The 11,781-nt window shown below is 39.3% G+C and overlaps 1 protein-coding gene across 2 annotated transcripts; it reads right to left on the bottom strand.

Annotated features, from left to right (window-relative positions):
• Positions 1-363: 363 nt before the first annotated feature.
• On the bottom strand, positions 364-11,617 carry erap2 (endoplasmic reticulum aminopeptidase 2). Of its 2 annotated transcripts, none has more exons than XM_085181234.1 (21): positions 11,448-11,617; positions 10,213-10,580; positions 9,937-10,123; positions 9,694-9,863; positions 9,458-9,596; positions 9,232-9,366; positions 9,018-9,138; positions 8,778-8,932; positions 8,558-8,671; positions 8,341-8,472; positions 8,067-8,198; positions 5,365-5,433; positions 5,071-5,246; positions 4,834-4,913; positions 4,544-4,727; positions 4,250-4,406; positions 3,974-4,158; positions 3,658-3,819; positions 3,340-3,480; positions 3,032-3,113; positions 364-2,568 (listed from the first exon to the last, which is right to left on the bottom strand). In XM_085181234.1, the coding sequence occupies exons 2-21, from the start codon at positions 10,380-10,382 to the stop codon at positions 2,422-2,424; spliced, it is 2,838 nt and encodes a 945-aa protein (XP_085037360.1). In that variant the 5' UTR covers positions 10,383-10,580; positions 11,448-11,617; the 3' UTR covers positions 364-2,421. The 2 variants fall into 2 exon arrangements, with proteins under 2 accessions (XP_085037360.1, XP_085037359.1); XM_085181233.1 differs by lacking the exon at positions 11,448-11,617 and adding an exon at positions 11,198-11,329.
• Between the last annotated feature and the right edge of the window lie 164 nt (positions 11,618-11,781).

The raw sequence follows: 11,781 nt of genomic DNA, 5'->3' as shown, positions 1-11,781 counted from the left end.
GTATGTGGTAAATACAGCGTTTTTATATTCTATTTTTGATGTGTATGCATGTTTGTGTAAAGTGGGGGAAATAATTATTTCATTCCCTGCTGACTTCCAAAGAGATGACCAGTGCCTACATTTTATAATAGTTTCATTTTAATCGCGAGAGACATAATATTAAACTATAATCAAGAAAAACAGATACAAATTATACATTGATTTTCATGTCATTGAGGGGACTGTCTGATCCCAAGCAAAACAAACCCTTCTTGACAAGCACAGCAGTAAGATGTTTTTTGGAGTTGGTCACCAGGTTTGTTCCCTCTCCTTTGGGGTTCTTGGTTGCTGTTTTTCAGCTCCCTCCACAGACTTTCTGTAGGACTGAGGTCTAGAGACTGTCTAGGCAACAGCATGATCATAATTTGCTTCTTCTTTAGCCACTCCTTTGTGGACTTGGTGGTATGTTTTGTTTTGGTTTTATCATCCACGACCCATCTTTAGTATTCTGGCTGAGGGAAGGAGGTTTTCATCCAGTACATGGCACCGTCCATCAATCCTTCATTGTAGTTAAGTTGTCCTGTACCCTTAGCAGAAATGGCCCCAAGTCTTCTCTGGATCATTTAGATGTTCACTGGCAAGCTTAAGACGGTCTGTACTGTGCCCCTCTTGAGCAGGGAGACCTTGCAGGCACTGCAAGATTTCAGTCCATTACAGTGTAGTGTGTTACAGACAGTGTTCTCTGTGACTGTGATCCCAACTGCCTTCAGATCATTAACAAGCTCCACGTTTTGGACTATGTGTGTGTTTTTGTTGTTTTAGTACAATAACAACAAATAAAGATTTATGATAGGACAGAACTTAAATAGGAAGTTACGATGATGATTATTAGTTACTAAACAGTGGCGATGTGGTGGGAATAATAAGCTTATACTTCTTCCTACTCCTTTATTCTCTCCCTTGTTTTTGTCGTTAATCTATTTAAATTGTTTTACTTTCATTTACAGCCTAAACCCTAATGATAGGCATTAAGTATTTATACCAAGACCCTAACATAATATAGGCGTACACAAGCTACACTCAAGACATAAAGGATATGTTTCAGTTTATGCAACAAAAACGCAGATACAGGAGGTACAACAAACTCTTTTATTGTCCATGTAGTGAACCGTGTTGGAATCTGGCCATTTGTATAGATGTGGTCAGGGTGAAACTATTACTTACACTGTGGTGGCACTGTTGTGCATTCTTTTTCTCATGTGTGAAAATGTGGGGAAAACAATCTTCATTTAATTGCTTTTTCATGACATGGCTGTAATGTTTTCTTTCCACATGAGGGCATAATAAAAAATCTTGAAAATTTACAAAGTTTATTTCTTTTTATGTTGTCGATATATATAAAAAATTACAGCTTAAAGCAAACAGGTCATTGCATTTGATTTGAATACTGAGGAGCATAGCTGTACATTAACTGTTGTGTTTAATAATTTGATTTTTGTAAGTACTCATTTAACTGTTCGTGTTTAACTTCAAACCCATTTGTTTTGATTTTGATGTTTGTGAATGTGTAACAAGGCTTCTGTTTCATTATATGACTCCTTTAGATAACTGGCTTCTGCTCATTGTTCTTGTTCAGGCCTTAGTAACACATAAAGAATATGGTAAAGCCAGGAACTGTGCAGTGCATTGGGGGGCAGGAAGAACTCCATTCCTTAAAACATAATTTAACTACTGTTTGCTTTTAATAAGAGTCCAATCTTAGCTATATTTTTCCAGTTTATTTATTTATTTACTAAATTTGACAAACTTGTTTAACTCGTTTCCTCTTTTGGTTTAATGTCATGTGACCTGTCTTTCTCAAATTCTGCAGACTTGCCCCTTCTGATGCTGACATTGCTTTTTTCGTTGTTTGTTTTTTACCAACTTCTCAAATTTTACTTGCGTGTGGCTGATGTCAAAGTCTGTTTGTGTGAGAACAACTGTAGTGAAAAACTAAAAAAATATATAGTCCCAACTCAATGTGAATTCTGATTATATTTGTGGCTCCCTAATGACTTCATCACTGGTTGCAGTGAGTAGTCAGACTTTTGTCTGTTGTAGCCGTTGCCACCCCTGGCCACCCATGGGCTCCGCCCCTGATGGTGAAGAATCCATTTATGCTGTGTTTCTTGCCTCTTTGGAATGAATCTCTTTGTTTCACACACACTAAAAATAACACAAAACATATTCTTATACAAACCATTACCACTTAGCTGCCAGTAATTTTTAGTTCTTGTTTTAATGAACAAATTCCCTGAAATTCACATGTTTTGTATTTACAAGTCTGTCAACCCTTCAGTGATTTCAAGCATATACATTTCTGAATAAAAAACAAATAAAAAAAAACTGTGAGATAGTCCCTCTGTGGTATGTTAAAGCCACCACCTTTGTCCCTGCTGTCTTTCACTGCATCTGCTCATTCAGCCATTTTCTCAGCGTCTCCAGGTTCCTCTGAACCCAGCGGACATTTTTCAGTACATTGTCCAGGGCAATCTGAGTAGCTCTCAGCTGAGAAGCCTGTTCTTTGATGGACTCAAAGAATGACTGGACCTGGGGGCAAAAACACAACTATTTAAGTGAAAACAGAGAAAAAGTTCAAAGAAATCTACTCGTTCAGTTATAACTGCAACAAGGCTAGCACATATTAGTTATTTGACCTCTCAGAATAGCAATATACAGTACCAGCGTCTGGGTAGTTGTGACTGGAACTATACTTTCTTTTTAACATTTAACATCTAACTTTCTTTCTTTCTTTCCTTTGGGCATTGGAGTACAAATTCAAATACAAAATATAGGATTCTCTATTATAAAATACTGTTTGACATGTTTTAAATGCTTGGCCACAATACTTAGATTTTCTTTAAGTGCTTTGACGTACCACGAGGCATGTTTAGAAATAAATATTAAACATATAATCAACTTTTGAAAAACACTGTGAAGGTGAGCTAAATATTATGTCAGTATATTGCTGAGTATCTAAACTTCTTTGTGGAATATAAACCACGTTATTTACCTCAGTGAGTTCTTCTGGAGAGGAAAACTGACTTGTGGTGCCAATGATGATGTTTCTAATGCAAAATGAGCCCAGCTGGAACCTGCAGACCAGAAAGACAACAGACAAGAAGGTCAAGACAAATATATCTGAATATCCAGACTGTGGTGCTTGTATGATATGGTACTTTTAAACACTACAACGCAAATCGAAATGACAAGACCAGTTTGAGGGGAAAAAAAGATTTCACTGAATATGCTATAGTTAAAAATAGCATTAAAAACTGCATTTATATGGCACGCTTTTAGGACAGTCTCTGTTATACTGACTTCTGAACTAGTGTGTCCCAGTTCTTTTTCACAAAGTCCCATGCAAGGTAATGTCCTTTCGGATTTCTGGCTACCATCAGTATGAGAGTGGACAGATCCTGGGATCGAATCACCTTTCCCTCCAAACCCAGCTCCAACAGGCTGTAACAAAAACACAAACATGAACACAAAGACTACTGACTAAAATTTTCAGCTTACCATACACTTCAATAAGTAGGCTCAGACTTTGAGGTTACTAATCCATACATGCCTCCATGTTTACCACAAGGTGGCAGCATTTCTGCTATATTTTCCAACAACAGCATGAAGACAACATACCCTTCAAGTTTGCTGGTGTCTTTGCTGCTGGTCAAAGCATACAGGATCTTGTGCTTTTGTGCCTCAGAGAGGGAAATCTTGTATGTGTGTAAGAGCGAGGGCCAGCCGTGGTCATCCTGAGCTCCAACTGAATACACAGTCTCTGCCACATCAGTGGGCAGGCTGAAGTAAACACAAACACAGACGTGCATATTAGGGATATGATGACATATCAGATTATATGAGCTCTCTTAGCACAGGAAAGAGCAGTTGTTTATGTGAATCATATATGTGGTTGCTGACTGTGAATGAGTGTTGAAGTGTAGTTTAGATATACTTGAGGGTTCCATTGGACTGGAGCCAGTCGCTGAAGTGCTGACGTGCCCGCTTCACACAGGGAGGGTCATCCAAGTGACAAGCCAGTGACAGGACCTCAGTCCTAAGACGTCGCTCTGATACAGTGCCGCTGTCACTCCACGTCTGCTGGTCGATGACGGCACGGAAAAATCGCAAGATGTATGCCTGTAGAAACACAGGACAACAGAAACAACAACTCATATTAAACTAAGGCCATAATGACCTAAAAAAATCAAACTGCGTCCTGCGTTCTTACCCCCAGGTTATGTGTTAAAACTGACTCATCTCTTTTCTCAACCAGATGGTAAAAAGCTTCTAGATATCCCAGTCCTTGGAGGAGAGGCACTGTGTGCGTTTCCAGTAGCAGATAACCGATTAAGTCTAAGGCTTTATTGAGCGGCAGATGACCAGCGCTTTAGAAGAAATAAATATAAAGAGAAGATTATTGTTTTCTATTTTGCTTTTAGTAATCAAAGCTGTTTTCTTATACAGAAACCTCTTGCTAGCTCACGTAAACCACAAACAGTTACACACACAAACATATACTTACGTGACCAACTGAAAGGCGTTGTGTATCAAATGAGTTCTGTCTTTGTAGCTCAGAGCAGTGTGGTTTTCCCTCAGCAGTTTAGTCATCACATCCCAGCCACCATCCTCATAATGAACCATGTAATAGCCCGTCATATCGGAGTTTACCTTAACCCAGCTGGCTTCCTCTCCTATATGTATACTATCTGAATAAAACATATACAGTAAAAGATGGAGCAAAGATCAAGATAATGGCAAAGAAAAGTGAAAACATTTTATTCAGCTTTATTCAATTTTATATTCCCCTCTTACCTGTAGGTGATGTCATCAGGTGTCTGTGGATGATGCTGGAACTGTCTGTCTTATATGTCAGAGGAATATGCCAAAGGAAACTATACAAAAAAGAAATTTATACTCACAAAAGATACAAATCCTTCATCCATGACCATAAAGACATGGTAGTAATACATAGAGGAGTTACATGCAGAGTAAGTAACATAACAATGTGTTAAATAGTAGAAAATTTTAGAAAAGCATGTGCATATTTACCCCTTCTGCAAAGTGGACCACTGAGGGTCAGAGGGCAGCACTGTCCTCAGGAATCTGTCCTGTCTAAGCAGCAGACGAGCCCCCTTCCTCGTCACAGTTATCAGAGGGATACCTTTCTGCAGAGTCCACGTGTTCATCATGGCTGTTAGGTTCAAATGTTCCCCAGCAAACAGGTACTGTAGGAGACAGTCCACTGAAATCAACATGCAACCACAATCTTATAAACTATGTGACATTTATATGAGGTAAGCAGTGAAGACGACCCAGTGAGTTTATTTTTAAATGTTTGCTCACTGCATTTTTGGAGGCCTGGCTACTGCTGTAACAGTGTTTCCCTGAGATGAAGTCCTCCTCTGAGCAGGTCTGAAAAACAGAATGAAAGTGATGATTTTATGCTGCCTTTTCTTATAAAAGTCACATTAAATTTATGTTATAATCAGTGGTGAGCATTTTAAAGTAACAAACTACTGTAATCACATTACCTTAATCAGCAATGCAGTAATGTAACACATTACTGTACTAAATTCAGCAGTTGCATTACAGTTATAATTATTTTGTTACTTGCGCTACACAGATTCTTCACTTTTCTGCATGCTGGGCAAATAGAAAGGAAAAGACAAGCAGATGTGCATTTTTTCTTCCTGAATTTTTCTACAATCAGCTGATTTAAATTTGTGTGCAGGATGAGGAAAATTTTGGAGTGGTCTACGGCTTTTGAGCAAGGAGAAATTGACATTACTTTTATTTTTATTCAAAGAAAGGACAAGAGTGCAATGGTGAAATACCAACTGCGTATAGGGACAGAAAGAACTGCTTTATAGTGCTAACAGACCTTCGGCTCTTTGGAACCCAGAGCGATGTTAAGGCCGAATGCATGCTGACCCCAGTCCAGCAGCCAGAGCCGGAACGTCCACAGGTAACAAAACCAGTAATGAACAGAAAGGCTTGTAACATTGTAACCTCTGTTGCTACTTGTAAATGTCGCTACAGTAAATTCATCTTGGCATTCGCTTTAAGAACTCTTTCGGCTGGTTTTCAGCTTTGCTTTGTGTTGTTGTTTTTTTGTGTTCATTCAGGAAAACTAAAAGAAAGCTCTTGTGTGTATACTCATTAGGATCGGGATTTGTCTCGGTGTGTGGGACTGTAGCCTAAGAATTATATTGCTAACCAGTAATTATGTGACAATGCATTTCAGGTCATTTTACAGAGAATCATGAAAATAATGTAATGTAACGAGTAGTGTAACAATTTACTTTCTTCTGTGAGTAATTAAATAAAGTAACAAAGTAACAAGCAATGTTTATTAAATTACTTTTTTGAGTAACAATCCCAACACGGGTTATAATACACTACAGTCATGGTTCTTGTTATATATATATATATATATATATATATATATATATATATATATATATATATATATATATATATATATATGGGTTTTGTTGTCTCTGTAGGTGCTCAGTCATCCAACGCTTGATAGTCTTTAAGATGAAGGCAATTAGACTTAATTTTCACAAACAGTTGCCTTTATTTCAACTGCTTAAGACTGTGGGTTTTGTTGTCCCTGATCTTGTTCCAGACTCTGTGTGAGCGTTCATGTTTAGTTAGTTTTAATGTTTCATTAGTTATTAGCCTTCTTGGTTAACAACTTTTTTATTCTGGAAGTTTCACATTTTCTGGATTTACTTCCTATTATTTTTCTGCCATGCTAGACTGTTTTGCCCTATTTAGTTGTGTTTAATATCATCACCTGTCAGACTGTTTGTCCTTAATTTTTCTACCTCTTGTTTCTGGTTTTTCTTGAGCTGCTTTTTGATTCCTACCTTGTTTTTTTCTAGCCAATTAGACTTTCTGTATCTCAGCTTTTTTTGTTTATTTTTCTTTCCTTGTAAATTTGGGACCTCTCTCTAGCATATCCTGACATGTATTTCATTTAATTTTTGGATGTGATTGTTATAATGGGATTTTAAATTTGCTTGACATTGATAATCCATTACAGTGTACACTGTGATTGCTTTTTTTTGTCTCTTGTTATTTTTGCCTGGAAAGGCAATGCATTCTTTTTTTTTCAGTCAGTCTGCACTCATTACAGCTTTACCAGGCACGGACAAAACACTGACTGCAGTAAAAACAGATTTAATGTTCACTCTGTTTATTACTTTAGCTACTCTAAGCAACTTTAAAGTCTGAGCTAATCGATTTTTGCACCATGAAATGGAAAACCTTAGCTGTTTGGAACGAAAACAAATAACAACAAATCTATAACACTGCTGTTACCAGAAGTTTAAAATGCTTATTTGTAAAACCTACATTTTTATGGGCTACATTGAAAAAAAAACTAAAGACTATCATCTGATGGAGTCCCAGCTGTTACAGAAACCATTATAAGGGTAGTGTATTATTACTCAACAAACATTAACACATTAAAACAAATCTGAGACAGAGTCACGTACTCTGGGTCCCAGTATTGTCTCCTCTCCTCTACTTCATCCTGCCTCTTCTCAGCGATTATGGTTAAGACTACAAATCTTTTTATACTGAAACCTTTAAGCTTGTCTCTGCAACTAGAAAAAAATCCTTTTATATATTGAAATTCTGGATTCTCATCCCAAAATTTCAAGTCAATAACCCAAAGTTTAAAGTTATTTTCTCAATTCAATTTGGAGTTACTTTCTTAAAAGTTAGTGTTTGTATGTCAAGTGTTGTGTTAACATAACATAACTGTGGATCTGTCACGATCTGCTCTTTCATGATAACGTCAAGATGACAAACTATCATAAAAAGGTGAGTACGTATCTACCTGTAATCAAACTCTTGTGTCGCCTTTTTAGTTTCATCATCTACTAAAATAGTTTGGACCACATATGGGGAAAAAAAGCCAAATAATGTAAAATATATCTCTGTCAGGCTGCGTGTTACTTTGACCATCTCTCATAATTTACACAAAAGAAAACGGTGCCTCTTGACACAGTTAGTGTAATATGGGTTCTTACATTGGCCAGACTGTCCCACAGATCCTGATTGTGTGCATTTTTGTAGCTGTACTTGCGGAGGTATCGCACGATCCCTCTCTGAAACACTTCATCTGTCAGAAAGTGTCGCAGCATGTGCAGAACACAAGCGCCCTGGTAAGAAAGAGAGAAAAGGTCGGGACAAGTCCTGGAGGCTCAAAGGAGTGTTTACATCAAGCAAAAGGAAAAAAAAAAAGGTTTTGAAAAGATTTTCTGTCATAGAAACATTTTGAAACAGGCAAAGACAAAGACATACTTTGTCATAAGAGACTGTGTCAAACATCTCTTTGATCTGAGTGGGGTTCTCTGCTGGGCTAGATATTGGCCGAGAGGAGTTCAATGAATCGTGACCCACAGCTGCAAAGCAGGTGTGCAGCAGATATTCCTCCTGCAAGAGTGAGCACACAATATGAATATTAATCTTCTTTCTCGGGTTTAATATTAATCTGTCAATCAATGATTAAAGCACATACCACTTTGAGGTCCGGGTAAGTGGCTTCCACAGAAATGTACTCCATGTATCTGGCAAATCCTTCATTCAGCCAGATATCGTTCCACCACTCCATGGTCACCAGGTTGCCAAACCACTGCCAGCAAGAATTATAATTTTGACTCTTTCTGTAATAAAGTGATGGCCTGACAGCATTTAAACCTGCATGTCATTACTGTATGCATACACTGTCATAGTCCCACCTGATGGGCGAGCTCATGGCCAATGACCATTGTAACCCAGAGTTTATCAGAAACAGAGGATGTGAGGGGGTCGTAGAGAAGACTGGTCTCTCTGTAGGTGGTCAGACCCCAGTTTTCCATAGCACCAGACTGGAAGTCTGGAATGGCTATCAGATCTGAATGAAGAGCATATGGATAAGGATACTTATAGCTTATATTTCTGGCTTTGTTCTCAAAGCAAAAAAAAAAAAAAAAAATTACCTTGTTTGGGTAAAGGATAGCGGATGTTGAAAAACTCCTCATAGAAGTCTAGCATTTTAACAGCAACCTCCAGGGCATAGTGGGTTTGTTGCCACTTCTCTGGGGCTGCATAGATGGAAACCTGCAGTGAAAACACAAGAAACAGGCACTTAGACTGAGAAAGTAAGGAGGAAATGAAGGCATTTCATACGAGACATTATCATGTAGACCACACCTGCACCCCAGAAGATGTTGTTCCAGTGACAGACTTAAAGTCACAAATGACAAACGCCACGAGGTAAGTACTCATCTGTACAGTTGGAGCAAACTGGTCCTCAAGCAAGTCGCCGCTGACTTCAACTGTTTTGATCTGAAAACCACAAAAACTCAATTGAAGTGCTTTTGTTTTGTTTTGTTTTCATTTGAACATTTGTGACCACTGGCACATATGCAACACTTACTACTGGCATGTTGGACAGAGAAATGTACTCTGGACGTCTCCTAATTCGTACAGAGAAATTGGCTTTGAAGCTTGGCTCATCGAAACATGGGAATGCCATTCGAGCACTCGTAGGCTCAAAGTGAGTTGAAGCCAAGGTTCTAAGAATAGATATTATCAGATTTTTAGTAAAGACACTCGTAGGTATGTGTAAGATAGCTTACAATCCATGCTGTGGAATAGTACACCTGGTCTCACCTGGTCTCTCCTGTACTGGTTCTGTAGGTGCTCTTATAGAAGCCATAGAAACCTTCTGCAAGTTCTGCTCCAAACTCGATATACAGGAAATACTTCTGCCCACTGCTGAGCACTCTGGGAGAAAAAATGCCTATCTGCTCATGGGAAGGGTTATGAAGAACTGGGAGGACCTGGAACAGAAGGAGATTGATGGGTCTGATGTAGGCCACAATGACAAATGAGCTGATGTGCATTCACAACTACCTGTTCTGATAGATGAGCGAGGTTCTGGTCTAATATGGTGGCTTTGGAGATCTGAAGACCCTTGCTGTGTAATACGACCCAGTTTGTATTGTTCTGCACATCAATCTGAATCTGCACTGAGCCAGTGAAACTTAGACTTGTGAGGTTGGGGTGCAGGAGGAGGTGATAGTGAAGAGGAATGATGTACCTGAGATAAATTAAGACATTGACAAATATCCATCACCTTTCTTGTTATTGATTCATTTATTTTAATACAATAGCGAGTGCAGAACTTACTTTGGTAGGCGAAGACGACTCCAGGGGAAGGACAGGTTATCGATACTCAGAGATGGTTCCCCTGCAGGATGAGCAGGAGGGCTTGAAACCTGTTGTGAACTCTCGGTGGGCTGAGACCCAACCAGAGACGCACTAAAGAGGGACAGCACCAACAGCCTGGCAGAGACCATTGCAGACTAAATGAATTTCTACAACTGATTAGAAAGATGCCAAACTCTGACGTGACAGGCTGACAGATAGCGTTAATATCACTCTATCATATCCTGAACACAGGGAAAAAATAAGAGGGCGCTGAAGTGACTGTCAGACGATGATATCGAGGAAGCAAAAGTAAGAACAGCAAGCTCTTGGGACTTCTTTCCTTAAACCTGAAAGACACAAATGAAAGATCATGAACACATGAGTCTCTCGGATGAACCCTTTATTCTTCTTCTAATCTGTAGAGGTCTAAGAAAGTCCTCCTTCCAAATATGGCAAATGGTTTCAAAGGTGCATGCTGTAAAAATTGGACAAACTTTAATTTTTCAACACAGCAGGACTTATAGTGACTTCACTTGGAACCCCTGGTCTGATGTTAATTTCTCTTCATCGCACAGCGAAGCAGCAATTAGAGAAAGGGCTTACAGTAATGGTGTTATACTGAAGCACGCTGCTGGATGTTAGGCTACAACATGTCTTGTCCTGAAGGAGAATCCAACATGTGACAAAAAAGCCACATGACTTTCCATGTGGACAAAACAAAATAAGGACACAGCTATAACTGTAAGGTGACAACAGCTGCAGGAGCTGCAGTTCAAATCGGGTTACCGAGACATTAGTTGTGCTGTACCATAGTGAAAAGATAAGGCTGCTTGCTGCAACCTCTGAGCTCACCAGAAATGCACCAGACGGTGGAAGAGCGTTTAAATGTTGAAGTGTGCTAAAAAAGCCCCGTCTAAAGTCTGCTTCAGATGTAAAGTTTTAAAGAAATGTTAAAATGCGTTACCTCAGTCATTTTAGCTTCATCATGCTTCCTTTAAGGCCCTGCTGTAACTTTCACTTTCCCTTTTAAGTTTCCACCCGCTAGTGATGACACAAAACTCTTTGTGTGCGTGTGTGCGTGCGTATGTGTGTGTGTGTGTGTGTGCGCACGCGCGTGTGTGCGTGTGTGTGTGTGTGTGTGTGTGTGTGTGCAGGTGTAACCTACAAGAGTGTTGTCTAATGTTCTGGGTTTGGTGATATTATCAGTTTCTCACCTCAGATCTAACAGCTGCGAGCAGGTGTGTCTCTCCAGTTACTGCAGCTACTCTCTGCTGCTGTCCGAAATACTCTGTCCCGTTCTCTGTCCTGTCCTCTGCTTTGTCCTTTCTCTGTAAATGCAGATGGTGCTTTACATGTGCAAAGCTCACACAGTCCTCCTGTCTCTTTCTCTCTGTCCCTGTGTCTGTGTGTGCATGTGTTTGGGTTTTGTGCAGGCATTTGGGTGGGGGCAAGGGGGTTCCATTGTTAGTATAAGGTCACAACAATGAGACATGTGAGTCCCCCACAATGCAATGCTCCTGCCAAAGCCAAATGGCATGCCCCCATTTA

The sequence above is a fragment of the Neolamprologus multifasciatus genome, chromosome 12, assembly GCF_963576455.1.
Source record: "Neolamprologus multifasciatus chromosome 12, fNeoMul1.2, whole genome shotgun sequence".
NCBI classification, from domain to species: Eukaryota; Metazoa; Chordata; class Actinopteri; order Cichliformes; family Cichlidae; genus Neolamprologus; species Neolamprologus multifasciatus.
This window is presented reverse-complemented; position numbering and strand designations above follow the sequence as displayed.